Source organism: Castor canadensis, chromosome 8, assembly GCF_047511655.1.
Source record: "Castor canadensis chromosome 8, mCasCan1.hap1v2, whole genome shotgun sequence".
NCBI lineage: Eukaryota > Metazoa > Chordata > Mammalia > Rodentia > Castoridae > Castor > Castor canadensis.
This window is the reverse complement of record NC_133393.1, coordinates 147923774-147940087: the sequence shown is the minus strand read 5'-3', so window position 1 is coordinate 147940087 and position 16314 is coordinate 147923774. Positions and strand designations below refer to the sequence as shown.

The window sequence follows — 16314 nt, the reverse complement described above, 5'->3', positions numbered from 1 at the left end:
TTTTTTAAATAAAGGCTTTATTCTGGAATAATTTTAGATTTACAGAAAAATTGCAAAGATGGTAAGAGAGTTCACAGATGTACCCCACCCAGCCTCCCTGCCTCATTTACATAACCACAGCACATTGGCCAAAACTCAGAAATGAGCACGGGATTACTGGCAAACTTCTGACCCTATTTGCATTGTGCCTGTTCACCTATATTCCTTTCCTGTCCCAGTTCAAGCCAGGACACCACATTGCACACAGTGGTTGCCCTGTGGATTAGCAGTGGACGGGGAAAAAATGTGAAGAGAGAGGGTCCTTAGGGAGTGAAGGAGCCCCAGGGTGGCCATGGGGGACCCCTGGCCTCCCTGACCTGGGCTGGGGGCCTCAAAAGGCTCTCCAGACTCAGTGCAGCTGACACAAAGCCCAGAAGGCGGGCACCAGACAAGGGTAGGTTTTCAGTTAACTGCTTAGTGTTGCAGAGGGAAGCAGTGGGGGGAGTCACATTTCTCTGTGAACAGTGCTGGAAAGGATCGAGTGGCGGAGTGGGGGTGTCCAGGCTCTCCGTGGAATGCTGGGCTCTGGCCCTCTCCCAGTGCAGGCTGTTGGTGGGAGCTGGGGGAGGGGTAGGTTTCCTGGTCCCCCAGCAGGCCTCAGTCCTCCTCACCCTCCTGTGGGTCCCCTGGCTTCTGCTCTTCCCTCCCCTGCCCTTTCTCTCTAGAGCTCAAAAGGTCAGTGGTGATGACAGTGAACTTGGAACCAGCTGGTGATGGCCAGTGTTTTACTGGACAAGAGGGAAGCACACATTCTCTTTGCTCCTTCCCCAAAGCTGCAGAACTAAGGCTTTGTCCCCCAAAATAGCAGCTGGGGTGCCAGAAGACTTTGGAGTCACCTGGCCCCAGGGGTGATTTCAACTGGGGAGTCCTGGTACATCGTCTGACTTCCCAGGCCCTCAGTTTCTGCATCCATAAAATGGGCCCTGGTGCCTGGTCTTCAGGGACCCTGGTCTCACAGGTCTGCCTCAAGACAGGCCTGGAGCACTTCTCACCTCCTTTTCATTTGCCTTTCCCATTGATTGACTCCCATCTACTTCCCCCATCACTTCCCCACAGCCTCCTGTCCTCCTACTCAGGCCTGTACCTGTGGGAGCCTCTGTTTGAGCAGGCAGCTCCCACTCAGGTGTTGTCTCCTGGATACCACGTTTCAGGAACCAGCTTGAATGTCACCTTGTGGGCCCCCAGCACTCCCACTTGGTGACTCTGAGGTACCTCTCTGTAGCTTCCCTGTGGCCCCAGTCACTTCCTGGCTGGCTTCTAGCATCTGGGACAAGGCCCCACTTTCTCTGCAGTGTGAACTCCAGGTGGGCCTCCTGCGTCTTGGAGTTGCCAGCTCCCAGTACTGTGCCTAGCACACAGTAGGCACTCATCAAGTGCTCATACTTAGGAATGAGGCAAATTGAATTCTTGGAAGCTGCAGGTTCTTGGAGAGCAGCCCTGGGGCAGGAAATAAGTTTCCTAGCCCAGAGGGTGCCCAGATCTCCTGCTGGAGCCCAGGGCAGGTGCTCAGGGGGTGGCCAGGGCCTGTCCCAGCACCTGAGGGGCCCCAGCTCCTCTGCAAACCACACGCTCCACCCCCTGCAAGGCCGTGGGGGAGCAGCTTGGGTAAGTTCCCCTTCCGCTTCCTCCTGCCTCCTGCCTCCTGTCCCACAGCTGCTGCTGTACGCACTGGGGCACCTTGCCAGCCTCTCCACATCCGTGGTGCCCACAGAAACGCTCCAGGTCCTCAGCTGTCACCACTGTCCCACAGGCACCGGACACTATGCAGGCCATCAAGTGTGTGGTGGTGGGAGATGGGTAGGTACCTGGCTGAACTTCCCTGTAGCCCTTGCTGGGCTGCCCCTGAGACCCTCATCCTGACTGCCCTGCAGGTGGAGGACCTCCTGAGAGGCAGCTCAGTCGTTGCTTCCTTCCTCTCTCCAGCCCCAGAGAGAGCACTACTGGGAGGTCGATGACAGCTTTGCTCTTGCAGCCCACCCCACCCCGGAAGCTGCCTGGGTGGTGGGTGCAGGACTGTGGGTGGTGGTGCCTGGGCTCCTGCTGCACCCATAGCTTGGGCAGCTGTCCCTTGGAGGCCAGCTTGGCCTCTCTTCTGTGGATGCAGGCATGAGGCAGGGACCCAACAATTTAGCCTTTGTCCCCAGGCTGACCTGTGTCCTAGTCACTGGTTTGCTGCTGCTGGGACCTTGGGGCAAGACTGACCCTCAGCACAGCCATCTGGGATAAGGTCTATGCCCTGGGAGTGCTGTGGGTTGCTTCAGACAGTATGTGTGTTTTTACCCAGCTCAGCCTGCCAGGGTTAGGAGGATGTGAGGGTGTTGGCAAGGGCCGGAAGTGGGGGGCATGAGAGGCAGATAGGGAAGGAGGAGGGCAGGAGGGTAGGAGGGCATTGAGGGGGCTGTTGGGCACAGGCTAGGCTGCACTCACTGCAGAGGACCCTCCTCAACTGTCAGGTGAGGTGCCACTGAGGAAGGTGACTGTTCCAGCTCTCATGGCCCTGTATGCCTCAGTTTCCTCATTTGCAGAATGACAAGTGTATACACATGTCAACCTCTCACTCCTGCCTGCACATGTTAAGGTCCAACCGACAGGTGCACCCTGGGGTCCCTCAGGAGTCCATCCCAGAGGGTTCTAGCTGGCCAGGATCTCCTGCTCAGTTGTCCCATTCTACAGAGGGACAGCCTGAGGCCTTAAGAGACTCTGCTCTTTTTTGGCCTGTGTCCCTGGTTCCCTGACCAGTCTTGCCAGGGGCAGGCAGGAGGGTTTTTCAGGCAGCTGACTCTGATGTGTGACCTTGCAGCCATTATCTGCCCGCCTCACTCACTTCTGCTTTTGTGTCTGAACTGGGGCTGGGTGGGGGGGGGAGGGTGGCGGAAGTCAAGGGTAATGTTCCACTCATTCACAGTTACATTGGTGCCAGGCCCTGGGGAGGGTGGTGGCAGGGCAGGTGAACAGTGGCTTGGAATGGGAAGTGACAGAACCAAGCAGAGTGGGGAAGGCCCCAAACTGTCCCTTTGGCCTTTCTACTTCCCACTGAGCCACCTGTGTCCCCTCCCAGCCTGGCAGAATGTGTGTTTAAGGGGAGACAGCTTGAGGATGGACTTGTCCCTGTTTTTTGATGGGAAACTGAGGCAGAGGGATGCTAGGTGACTCACCCTGGATCAAGCCACTGGCGGGTGGTGGAGCTGAAATTTGAAACCCAGGAGTGTAATGGCAGAGCCTGGGTCAGGCCCCAGATGCCCCCAGCTCTGCCCAGGACACCCTCTTCTCTTAATTCTTTGACTCCCATCACCCATACCATGGCAGATCCCCAGTTATGTCCTCACTCATGAAGCAGAATCCGGGCTAGGACCTGAAGTCTGGGCTGTCATAAATGCCCTGGTGACTCTCATGAGCTCCCAGGATTGAGATCACTGACATAGGGTATCTCAGATGGAGAGGCAGAGGCCCTGAGCCAGGGGCCTGGGTAGGTGCTGGGTGTTGTCAGAGGGCCAGGAGGGCACTGTGAGGCCACCCCGGGTCTCAGGCAGAGCCTCTCGTGCTTCCTGTCTTTCAGAGCCGTGGGCAAGACCTGCCTTCTCATCAGCTATACCACCAATGCCTTCCCTGGAGAGTACATCCCCACCGTGTGAGTCCCCCCTCCACGAACTTCCTGAGGGCTGCACCATGTGGGCACTTGGGATCAGGCAGTCTGGTGGTGCCACAGCAAGTCTCTGGCTTGGCAGAGCTGCCCCATGATCCTGCTGGGGAGACTGTGGTCCACACCAGGGATGCCCAGGTCCCAGAATGAAGGAGACTGTCTCCGGGTATGACAATGGGTAGGGGGCAGAGGGAGAAGGTGGCTTCCAGCTGGCCTCCAGAGGAGGAAGATGAGAGGGCTGGCCTGAGCAGGAGCAGGTGGAAGAGGGCTGTGGTAGGAAGCAGAGAGGATGGGTGAGAAGGGGGATCCATCAGGCCTGACACAAAACTGCAGAGTTTGCACCAGGGGCAGGGTATCCTGGGTCCAGGCAGTGCCAGCTGCCATATGACACAGGGTTCAGGTAGCAGGCTGTCATATGACACAGAGGACAAAGTAGACAGGTGTCAGATTCATAAGGATGAGGAGGAGGCCTAGCTTTGGAGGACCTCATCACTCACAGGGAAGCTTCCCAACTCCCCAGGATGGCTTTCAAGGCCTTTCATGGTCTCCCCTCAACCTTCCCTTCCAGCTGCATGGTCCATTACTTTGCTTTGAGTTCTCTGCTACTGGACAAACACTTTCTAAGAACTTCTACCTCAGGGCCTTTGCTCAAGCTCTTCCCTCTGCCAAGAGTGCTTTTCCTCCCCACATCCACCTGACTAAAGATTCCAGACCCAGCTCCAGTGCCCCGTCCTGCAGGAAGTCTTCTGATTAGCTTAAAAGGTCTCCAGAGTGAGTTGACCCAATCTCTCCCAAGACCATGAGCCTGTGGAGGGCAGGGAGCCACATCTGACTCGTGTCGGGTGTCATCATTGCGCATTATACGCACAGTATAATGTACACTTTCTCTTGTACACGATGCATGTGCTTTGAGATGACATGAACTGACCACCATGGGAGAGACCCTCCGAGAATAAGCCACAGTCACCAAAGACCTACTGCGTGTGGCCCCAGGCTTTGCACAAGATGTCACACACATTTGACGCCATTTGATCCTCCTGGGAGTTGGGTGTTACCATACCCAAGCTCACGGCAGCTAAGGAGCTTGCCTTCCAGGGTCACTCAGGTCTGTCTGGCTTCAGAGCCCAGGGTCATGCCGAGCCTCACTTCTTGATCTTAATAGGACCCCCTTCCGGGATCAGGATCCAGACTCTTCTGGGAAAGAGGGGGAGAGGCAGAAGGAATCCTGGTACCCGTGGGCAAGGATGCCACCATGACATCAGAGAATCCACCACCGCCCTAGTGCCAAATCCAGACTCCACCCCCACCCCACTCACTGCGGGTAGGCAGGGCTCCCTCTGCTGACACCCCTCCCTGGGACGTGGGGCTCAGCTGCTTTGACAGGAGAAGGGCAGGCAGCCAGGAGAGGGCAGAGGAACATGGGCAGGGTGACAGGGAAGCCCGTCTCTGCTCCAGCCGTGTCCTGGTGCACCTGTCCTTCTAAGCAAAATGGGAATGAGGGATCCTGCTGTCCCCACCTGTCATCAAAAGTTTATTAGGGACCTCTGAACCAGAGATGGCTGGCTCTAGAACTAAACTGGTGTTGGGGTAGGGGGGAGAGGTACAGCGTAGGTAGCATGAATCCTGTTGAAGACCCCTTTCACAGGGGTGTGTTGTCACTGCTGGTGTCCCTGAAGGTCTGGGTATTGGCTCGAGATCCTGTCCTACTTCTGCCTGTTCTAGCTGGGTTGGAGGACCTTGTTGAAGGTGTTTGAAGCAGTCACTTCCCTTCTCTGAGCCTACGAACCTCAATTTCCCTTTCTGCAAGAGGCAGGGGCTGGGCTGGGACAGTCCAGCCTTCCTCGGCATTTTCTGTGCAAGGAAGTGGTAGGCTGAGGCTTCTGAGTGGCTATCAGCAACTCAAAGGTCCCTGGTGCCTCCTCATGGGCTTGGTTGTCCTGGACTCTCAGAGGACTTTGAGTCAGAGAATCCTGTGAGCCACGTATGGGCCCATGCTCAGAAGAACCCTGAACCTGGTTTAATGCCCCCATCTTGAAATCCTTCATGATGAAACTCAGGGTCCTGGGCTTTCACTTTGCACAGGACTGTGCAGGGCCTCATCCATCCTCCTTTCCAGCACCAAGTTGTTCAGCCCTGAACAACTTCAGGCTCTGCTACCACCAAAGTCTGTGCCCTTGGGACAGGGACAGGAAAAAAATGTCACACCAGGCACTTGAAATTGGAGATGGGTGAAGAGGGGAGAGGGTTGGGAAAACAGGTAGCCTGAGAGCTCTGGCACTCAGGTAAAGTTGAAGAGAGGTTCTGGGTCTGGGGGAGGATGTGCTGCAGGCCCAAGATCAGAGAAGTCTGGCGTTGAGCTCAAACTGCTGCCAGCAGTTAGGGTTGACAGGTGAGAGGCAGACCTAAACCTGCTGCCTGGGACCTGACACTTTGGGGCGGAGTTGGAGAGGCTGTGCTGCCAGCCAGCCAATCAGGTGCTGGGACATGTGTAGCTGACCTCTGATTGGCTGTCACTATCCCCTCCTCTGCATCCCTTGAACGTGATGCTTCCATTGTACAAATGAATGCTTAGGCCCTAACTGTAGATAGAATCCCTGACCCCACCCCGCAGCCAGGGCATTTATAGTCTGGTGATTTATATCCTACATCCAATATTGGAACTAGTAGGTCCCCAAGAGATCTTGGCATATTTTCACAGCCTGCTCTGAGGATGGCCCTATGCTGGGTGTTGGGATACAAACACGTCAGGAAGACACTGCCCTCGGATGCCTGTGACATAGAAGTCTTCCCTGCCATCTCCCTCCTTGTAACTATGCTCAAACTGAAGCCTCAGTGAGTTTTTGTCTGGTGGTACTGAGGTTTGAACTCAGGACTTCCTACTAGTGAGGCAGGCGCTCTACCACTTGAGCCACACCTCCACCCTAGGTGAGCGTTTAAAAGTAACACTTAGCGCCCCATCTTAGCCCCTGGCTCCCCTTCACACTTAAAACCCATCTCCTGTCCTGGTGTTCAAAGTCCCAAATGACACCCCTCCCCAAACCTCATCTACCACGCACCACTTACCACCCCACTCCAGAGGCCTGTCTTGATAAAGCAGACATGCCAGCCTCCCATTTCTGACACCTGGAATGCTTCTCCCTCATGTATACCCACTGCCTGCTCAGATGTGACCTCCCCAGCCCCTGTCTAAGGCAGCCCCTCCTCGTTTCCCATCCTGCTTCACTTCTCAGCCCTCTTGTGACTTTCCCTGCCACGGACTGGGTTGGCCAAAGTGGGCAGAGCTCCCTGAGGACTGGGCCTGACTTGTCTACAACAGAGTCAAGCACATCACATGTTTGGGACCAGCAATGACAGGACCACCCTGGCAGGCAAGGCACATTCTGGCCTGCCCTGAAAAGGTACTGCAAGGCTTAATTTTGTCAGGAAGAGTCCAAGCTATTAATTCGGTGACATTGTCTGGTATTCACTGCCACCTTCATTTGTGACCCTCTCTTCAGCGAACTGGCAAAGCAAGCCAGGACTTCCCAAGGGCCTCATGACATCTGGCCTCCAAGACCTGGCACCTTCCTGGGGTTCAGGCTCCTACCTGCCTGGTCAATCGTCCTGTGTCCCCAAATCACCAGTCACTAATGACCTGTGGACCCAGGTTTCCCTGAATGCACCATCATTCCTGTTTGGGCGAGAGCATGGGTGGTGACCAGGTGACACCTGGATGCAGAGCCTCCTTTGCCTTCCTGCCCTCCACTCTGTTTGAGTGGCAGGGCCGCTTGCCTCCAGAGAAACTCCACCCTCCACAAATAGCAGTGATGCTCACAGTGTGGGCTTTCCTCACCTGGGTGACAGCACCTAGGCCTTGCTCTGCCAACTGGCTGGGATGTCTCAGCAACTCCCTTTCTGCCTGTGTGCCTGAGTTTCTTGCTGGAAAATAGGGGTGAGGATTGCCTGCAGTGGTGTGAAAGGCTGCTTTGGGCCTCCCTCCTAAGTGTGAGTGACACCAGGAACTCACATCATGGACGAATCCCTGGGGCAGCTGGACCCTGGCAGCTGGTCCTCTAGGGAGGATCTAGTAGGCCTTTGAGCTTATCAACAATAAAATTGCTCAACTTCCCAGCATCTCCCAGTGGGAAGGTTTGGCTGTTTGCTGTCACTTTGGCTCCTCTGATGCCCCCAAGAGACAGGGTTTTTATTTTTTTGGTGAAGACAGTGGGGTTCAGGTCACAAGTTACCATCCTGTGTCACACAGCCAGGCCATGGCTTCGTGAGGAACTCTGCTCCCAGCCAGCTGTCCCTGGGTGGCTGTCTCCGGCTGAACAGACCCTCCTACAGTCCATTCCCTTGTTCACTAAGGACGTCACAGATGGGCAGGCTGAGCCTGCATCCTGTGCTCAGGGGCTACTGGCCTTGGAAAAGCTTCCTGACATCATGGGGCCTCAGTTTCCCCGTCTGTCTACTGGCAGTAGCTTGAAGTCCTGTTGACTCAGGTCATGTAGGACTTCATGACCTGATGTTTAAAGGCCTCCTCTGCCTGGCCCCAGAGGAGGCGCCTGGCACTGTGACAGGTAGCACTTTGCCCATCTTGTGGCCCTGAGATTCTGGTGACCAAGGACACAGGTGCCTTTGGCTCAAAGCATCTTGGGAGGCCTCAGCACCTAGACCTTCACGCTGGACGTTAGAGCGGAGTGTGTCATGGCATCCCAGGCTTGGCCCAAAGGTATGATTTTGGTTGCAGCAAAACACAGCATGGACCCCTGCACCACCACTATGCCCTGCTGTGTCTCCTGGATGGTATCTTCTTCTCAACCCCCCGGTGGGCCATGGGGCGGTATCAGAGTAGGCACACAGCAGACCTGCCAGGCACCAGAGCTCTTGCTGGTCTTGGCAGGCAGTGAGGAATGAACCAGGCTTAGTGTCCCCATCTGGAGTGCTGAGACCCCCTGAGGAGTGCTGGTGGGGGTGGGTGGCAGCCCTGGCCTGGCTGTGGGTCAGGAAAGGCTCCGTGGAGGTGTAAGAGTCAGCCTGGCAGTGGGGAGGCGATAGGGAGTCGGGGAAAGTTGTGTGTGTGTGTGTGCAAGGAGCTTCCAGACCACTGGGAGCAGGGCTGTGGGAGGACCCCAGAGATAACCAGGACCCTGTCCAGTGCTGAAGCAGGACCATGTGTGACAAATGTCAGCTGCCTGATGTTTGGGGACAGGATTTCCTTGTTGGGAGGAGTCTTTGGAGCTCCTCTGGGGCACTAGGACTTCTGCAGCCTGACCATGCAGCGATTCTGAGGGCTTCATGCAGAAAGCAATATCTGAGGGCTATAGTTCTCCACTGTGGTTTAATTCTGTCCTACTTGCACTTACTGGGTGCCAGGCCTGAGACTGGGGGGATAAAGCAAGTGCAAACTGTGCCCACAGCCTTGGAAAGACAGAGGCACACCAAATGCCTGTTCAAGGTCAAGGTTAGCAGGAGTTTGAGGGACCATGAGTTCTTTCCTAGTGGGAGCAGGATGTTCCCCAAGGAGGAGGAATAGCCAGGCATGAATGGGAGGCCTGACTGGAAAGAAGGTGAAAGGGTATTCCAGAGAGAGTCTCAGGCAGGGGCCGAGGCCTAAAAGGTGAAGGGGACACACGGGTCAGGATGGGTGGGACTATTTGGGCAAGCTAAGGTGCCGAGGGACATCTGGGCAGGGGGACAAGCATAGGGAGGTGGGCAGGGTGAGCCTTGCTTGGGAGACAGCTTGGCTGCTGTGTGAGGGAAGGAATAGGCAGAGGAGCCAGAAGAGCCTGAGGTCTCAGAGGACCAGGTAAGGAGATAAGGAGTGACCTTGGAGGGTGAACTCAGTGAGAGGGTTTCTCAGGGGCAGGTGGTGAGGCCTCCCTGGAGCCCAGCTCTGGCCAGCAGCAGTGAGCACTGAGTAGAGGCAGACAGACATGGCTTCTCAAGTAGTTTGTTCTCTCACTGGCTGGGCGGCCTCGATCAAGGCACTCTACCTTTCTGATCTCAGTTTTCTGTTCCCCAGCCTGAAGAACCAGCACCTCCCTCTAGGGGTGTAGGGTAAACTTGCTTTCTAAAGCCCCCAGCCTGGAGCCCTGGGCTGGGCCCTTCCAGAGCCTCCAGGACGTCCCCAGGCTCCTGTCCAGTGTGTGCCTCAGCTGCTGTGGTCAGGCATTTCATGGGCTGGAGCCTACTTGCTATCTGTGCACCCTCGGGTTGGGCTGAAAGGCCCTGGAGGAGTCCTCCACCTTCCTGCCCTCTGCAGGAAGCCCAGCAGGTATGGGCCCCAGCAGCCCCCAGCAGTACAAGCTCCCAGCATGCCTTAGGTTGACTGTCACCCTTCCTTGTCTCCCTTGTCGCTCTCCCCTGCTCCCCTCCTGCAGGTTCCTGGGGCCGCTTCCCAAATACATCCCTCACCATCTCCTTGTCTCAGTCCTAAAACAGGGATGAACATTCATTCAGCAAACATTGGGGACAAACTAGGAGGTGGGAGGAGTTTATCCTGATTGAGCCTTGGAGGGAATGTTGGCATCTCCATCACCTACGGCAGAAGGACGATGAAGATGTAATGTTTACTTCTTTTTGTTTACTTTATCTTAAATATTTTCATATGATGAATCAGAAATGAAAAAGGAAAGCAGCTGAGCTACACGGTCGGCTTTGGGCAGTTGCAGCTCCTCTCTGGGTCTTAGCTTCTGAGCAGAACAACACAAGGCTGGACCGGAAGTCGAGGCTGACCTTGTCCCTTGTCCCTTGTCTTAACTGCTCCCCGTAGGTTTGACAACTATTCAGCCAATGTGATGGTGGACAGCAAACCTGTGAACCTGGGGCTATGGGACACTGCTGGCCAGGAGGACTACGACCGCCTCCGGCCACTCTCCTACCCCCAGACGGTGCGCAGCCCCTCCTCCCGCTGACCTGGCCTTTGGGCTCCCTGTGTCCTCAGATGCACTTCAGGCCAGCAGGGCCTGGCGAACACTTAAGGCTCAGTTATAGGAGTCTGGGGAGCAGAGCCCCCGCCATGATCTCCAGCCCTTCCTCTACCCTCTGTTGTCACTGTGCCCTGTCTTCCTAGCCTCTGCCTCGTGGGCACTGGCAGCATGAGGCTCCTGCTGGTACAGTAGTCAGACTCTGCCCTGGCTCCAGTGGGCAGCCCAGGCCCTGGGGAGGGCCATGGAAGAGAGCTGTGACATTGGCTCTCCCTTTGAGGTGGGCAAAGAAACCTGGGCTGGTATACAGACGGTCGCACAGTGCATGGTGAGGAGTCCATGGGGTCTGCAGTCCACGCTCCCCTTACCAGGTGTACCTCAGCCACCTTTAGCCTTTCCAAGCCTCGCTGTGTCATCTGTGGAATGGGTGTAGTGTGTCCTGTAGAGGCTGTAGAGGAAAGAGGCCCTGGCCTCTCCTGAGCGTTAGATCTGGATGTTGGAGGCGTCTCTGCTCTGCCCACATCCTAACCCCCCAAAGGTCCCTGCACTGTCCACCCTCAGGGAACCCCAGGCTCCTCCTCTGCCTGGCTGCCCAGGTGTGGGAAGGGCCCAGGCCGGACACTTCTGGGCCTCCCTCATGGGCAACCCTGGCCTGCTGTGTCTCCAGGATGTTTTCCTCATCTGCTTCTCCCTCGTGAGCCCAGCCTCCTATGAGAACGTTCGGGCCAAGGTGAGCTGGGCTGAGAGCCCCGGGTGCATCGGGCAGGTGGCCCTGCGGGAGGAGGGATCCAGGAACTGGCAATTTGAGGTCTGCCCTGGGGCAGCAGAGGCCAGAGCAGAGAGAGTCCTCAGTGCCACCAGGGCTGGCAGGGGGCAAGGGGTGGTGGCGTGAGGCTCGAAGGGGTTCTCGGAGGGGCTGGGATGGCCATGACCCATCTTCTCTCTTTCCCATATAATCTTGTGCCTTCCTTATCTCCTCTTCTCCTCCAACCACACCATGTGACACCACCCTGCCCCGGCCCACACCACCTCACGCTCTTCTCACCCCTCCATCTGCTCTGCCTTCAGTGACCTCGGCTCTCCTCCCTCCCACTCTACCCCTTGCTCCCTCACTCCCTCACACCCTGGACCTTGTCTTCCTGCCCAGTGGTTCCCCGAGGTGCGACACCACTGCCCCAGCACACCCATCATCCTGGTGGGCACCAAGCTTGACCTGCGGGATGACAAGGACACCATCGAGAAGCTGAAGGAGAAGAAGTTGGCGCCCATCACCTATCCGCAGGGCCTGGCACTGGCCAAGGAGATCGGTATGGGGCTCAGACTTAGAGAGGGGAGGTGGGGCTGGAGGCCGGGGGATGGCCATTCTTGCCCCAGGGCTGGGCCACATGGTTCAAACTCTGGCTATGTGGACACTAGCTGTGTGATCTTGGGCAAATCTTAGCCTCTCTGTGCGTGTGTTTCAGGGAGGCATGGGGGTAGTGATGATTTCTGCCTTGTGGGTGTGGGAGAAGTGAATTAACCCACAGGCTTCTGTGCAGTGTTGCACAGGGAGCACCCCATGTTAGCCAGTATGGCATCCACAGGTAGCCAGTAAAGTGAGGGGTGTGGTTTGAACAGACAGAGCAGGGGTGGGTAGAGTAGGTTGTGGTTACTGGAGGATAGGCTGAGCTTGGGTTTTCTGGAAGGTTTCCCGGAGGAGGTGTCCCCTGCAGCAGATATACAGAGTGACACATTTCCTTGTACCTCCTCTTCACCGCCTTTTCCCCACTCCAAGCTCTCAAAGACTCCCCATTGCCTCCAGGAGAGACAAACTCCTCAAGGTCATGAGCTAGGAGGTGGCTGGGTAGTGGGGAGGACAGGAGCTGACTGTGGGTCCGCCTCTCCCCTGGTGTCTGGGCCTGCTAGCTCTGTCCCTGTCCCTGGACTACCTACTGGGCTTGGTCACTGAGCTGCCCTCTGCCTCCCCAGGGGGTCCTGCAGGCCCAGGCTGGGCTCAGCCCTGCCCCCTTCCTCTGCGGAAATGGGAGGGGCCTTGAATCTCTCACAGGAAGAGAAACCACAGCCCTGTCTCTCCTTCCCATGACGGGTGACTAGCCTGACATGGTCATCTTCCCCAGGGGGCCTTGCTCACTGTTTAACCCTGGGCCCTCCCCCCACTTCCCCTTCGGGTCTGTCCTCACAAAGGTCAGGGCTGTGTCCCTTCCCACCAGGCTCTGCCTAAGTCCTTCCTGTGGGTACCCCTTTGTTATTTATTTAGGGTGCTGAGGATCAAACCCAGGACCTCAAGCATGCTACGCAATCATCACTCTACCACTGAGCTACATCTCTTCCCTCCCCTCTCCTCTCTCTTCTCCTCTCTCTCTGCTTTTGGGTTTTTAAGACAGGGTCTTACTATATAAACTAAACTGGCCTCCAACTTTCTATCTTTCTGCATCAGCCTTCCAAGTGCTGGGATTATAGACATGCATTACTACACTTGGCCCCACCCTTTCCCCTGTAAAGCATGTGCTTTGGGATAACAGAAAGGACCCTGCAGGCTGGATTCTGGTCCTAGCTCCAAGGCTGATTGGCCATGTGATCTTGGGCTAGTGACTCCCCATCTGGGTGGCCTTAAGTCAGTGACTTCTCTTTGAGCCTCACCTCCTTGTCTGTAAAGTGAGGTAATGAGCGTCTTTGCCTCACAGCTGAGAATGAATGGAGAATGTCTGCGCCTGGTCCCAGGAGGTGCTCAGTCCTCGGCAGTGACGCTTGTCAGCTGGGATTAGAGCTGCCCCACAGCTGGTCATCCTGGCAGGTTGGGGAGGCCAGGAGGGCAGAGGCAGCTGCTGTCCTCCTTGTTGGCCCTGGGTGCCCAGGCCTCTTCCTAGGCCTGAGCTGTCCAAGGTGGGGGTCAGCTTCAGGAGGGGCTGCTAGAGGCCACGGGGCACAGGGGCGGGGGGGGGGCTCTTGGCCACCTCCTGATGGGGAGATCAGGCCTTCAGGGATTGTCTAGGGATGGGGAACAGCCAGGTGTGACTTTGTCCCAGTTGTTTCCTCCCTGAAGCTGCATTTCCTCTTCACTGCCCACCCTTTCTCTCTCCCCATCCCTGGCCTGGGTGGTTTCTCTGCAAGGGACTGCCCCTCCTGTAGCCGCAGTTCCCCTCTTCCCAGCTGCGTGCCCCTCTCTGGGTCTATTTCCTGTCCTAGAAGCTGGGGGGGAGGCGGGGGGGAAATCCCAATGTTACTTCAGAGCGTTGTTGGAAGTGCCTTGGTGCCGGGCATGGCAAGTGCTTGGTTGAGTCTGTCCCCTTCCATCTGCAGAGGAGCCAGAGGCCTCCATGGAGGGTACCTTCCCTCCCATTTCCTTCCTCTCGGCTCTGAAGTCACCCTCCTCCCCGACTCTCTGCAGAGTATTTTGTTACCCCTCACTTTAGGGAGACCGTTCAGGTTGAGGAGGACATGTTTAGTCACACAGGCGCCTTCCACAAGTGGTGGACCATGGTCCTGGGAAAGGGGTCACAACTCAGCCTGCCTGTCTCGCTGTCTGTGCCCAGTCTTGCTTGGTCATGTGGGACACGCCAGTCTTTCTGAGAGGATGGAGGGGCTGTAATTCCTGTCCCCTCACTGAGGCCCAGGCTGACCTGGGTGGAGGGCAAGTATCCAGCACGAGACTTTGGACAAGTCACCATCCTCTGTGAGTCTGTGTCCTCATCTATGGAAGGGGGCTGGTGCTAAGTGATATTTGGGGGTCCTGGATACAGGTGCCTCACACCTCCAAGGGTCATCTGCACCCTGGAAAGGCCAGAACACGGTTATGGTCATTTTCTAGAAGCAAACCAGGTACCAAGAGAGTTGTTCCTTGCAGCTGAGTCCTGCCCTTCCAGACAGGAGAGCTGTGTTCCAGAGAGATGCAGCCTGCCCTGGTGGTTCTTTCCCTCTCCCGCTGAACCCAGCTCCCCATTTCCTTTTTTTTTGGTGGCACTGGCGTTTGAACTCAGGGCCTCACGCTTGCAAGACAGGAGCTCTTACAGCTTGAGCCACTCCACCAGCCCCCATTTCCAACATAAGGAAACTGAGGCACATTCCCAGCTCGAGGTGACACAGCCCCCAGGTGGCAACTTTGAGGCTGGGAACTTAAAGCAGGGACCCCCACCTGGTGCTCGGCTGTGTGGCTCGGGAGGGTCTGTACTCTGAGCCCTCCTGGACTCCGGCCTCTGTCATCCTGCCATCTGTTCTGCAGACTCAGTGAAGTACCTGGAGTGCTCTGCCCTCACCCAGAGAGGCCTGAAGACTGTCTTCGACGAGGCCATCCGGGCCGTGCTGTGTCCGCAGCCCACGCGGCAGCAGAAGCACCCCTGTAGCCTCCTCTAGAGGTAGGTGCCCCTCCCCTGCTGCCCTGACCCTCCCCCAATACACATGACAACAGGCTCTGGCTGAAGGGGCTTCCTGTCACTGGGAGCTGCCCTTGGTTCTCTGAGAGTGGCATTTACTTCAGGGCAGAAGGCATTGGGTATCAAGGTAGCCTCAGTTTCCCCACTGTTTTGTCATTGGGAACCCATTTTTCTGGAGGGAAGGCCCAAGAGGCCAGGACATGCCCACTAACCTGAGCCAGGGCACAGGGGTTGTGGGGCTCCTGCTCAGCCCATCCCAGCAGTGGGCAGGGGAGGGTGGAGAAAGCCCCTGCCCCCATGACACCCACAAGAAGGCTGGAGAGGATGGTGGGGCAGGAGGAGCAGGGAAGGCTGTCCTGGTAGAAGGGCAATCCTTGGCCACAGTCCCAGAGGCTGGAACGAGCCACGAGCCAGGAAAGCTGTGAGTGTGGATTCTGCCTGTCCCCCAGACTCATGGCTGCCTGTCTCCCTTCCAGGTGGCACCCCAGCCCTTGCATCCAGATGATTCTGACCCTCCAGGACCCCCACCCAAAGCCCTGGCTGTCCTGTTCCCTCCTTGTGGTGTTTCTTGGCGGCCGCTACAGAGCTTGGTGGATTTCCACCTGGGGTGAGAGGGCAGGAGATTGTGCGTGCTCCCACCCTCCCAGGGACTGCAGAAGAGCCCCAGGATCCAGCAAGCTGCCCCGTGTCACTTGAGCACGTACCCATTGTTCCAGTCCCATGCAATCCCCGACTCCCCTCTGGGAGCTTCCAGCCTCATGCTGTAAGCCATCCCTGGCATGCCTTCAGGGACCAGGCTCTTGCTCTGCTATCCACAGTCCTGCTTTTCTGAGCATTCTCCTTCTACTGAGCAAAAAGGAGTGTCTCAGAAATTTGCAACTCTGGCCTTAGTTCTAATTTTGGGGGACAATATAAAACAAATTGATTCTCTAAAACTGTGGGTATCTGTCCAACTAACTAGGCAGCCAACCCCTGCTGTCTTTCAAGATTTTCTGCATACTTGAAGGACCCTGGGAGAGTCTTAAAACTTTCGTACCCTGCCAGTCAGGACTTTAGCCATTGCAAATAGAAAGCCTAAATCACCTGCTTAAGCAGAAAATAAATGTATTGATTCAAATGAAGAACTATCATGACTTCAGGTGCAGTTTGATCAAGGGGTTTGAATGATGTCACTGGGGCTTGCTTTCCTGTACCTCTTGGCTCTGCCTTCTGCTGGTTGGTTCATTCTCAGGCAGGGTTCAATCTTTTCAAGTTCAGCCAAAGAAAGCAAGAGCCTCTCCTGCAGTTCTTATGAAAGTTTACTCTGATTGGATAAGCTTCAACCAATCAGATTTGTCAGAGAGAAGCTGTGTCCTGA

The 16314-nt window shown here is 56.3% G+C and overlaps 1 protein-coding gene across 2 annotated transcripts; it reads left to right on the top strand.

Annotated features, from left to right (window-relative positions):
• Positions 1 to 1671: 1671 nt before the first annotated feature.
• On the top strand, positions 1672 to 16084 carry Rac2 (Rac family small GTPase 2). 2 transcript variants are annotated; one of them, XM_020182326.2, is made up of 7 exons: positions 1672 to 1836; positions 3596 to 3667; positions 10434 to 10551; positions 11255 to 11317; positions 11735 to 11894; positions 14807 to 14939; positions 15434 to 16084. In XM_020182326.2, exons 1-6 carry the CDS (start codon positions 1802 to 1804, stop codon positions 14935 to 14937), a joined length of 579 nt encoding a protein of 192 aa, XP_020037915.1. In that variant the 5' UTR covers positions 1672 to 1801; the 3' UTR covers positions 14938 to 14939; positions 15434 to 16084. The 2 variants fall into 2 exon arrangements, with proteins under 2 accessions (XP_020037915.1, XP_073940536.1); XM_074084435.1 differs by lacking the exon at positions 15434 to 16084 and having other exon boundaries at positions 11735 to 11901; positions 14807 to 14935.
• The last annotated feature ends 230 nt before the right edge of the window (positions 16085 to 16314 follow it).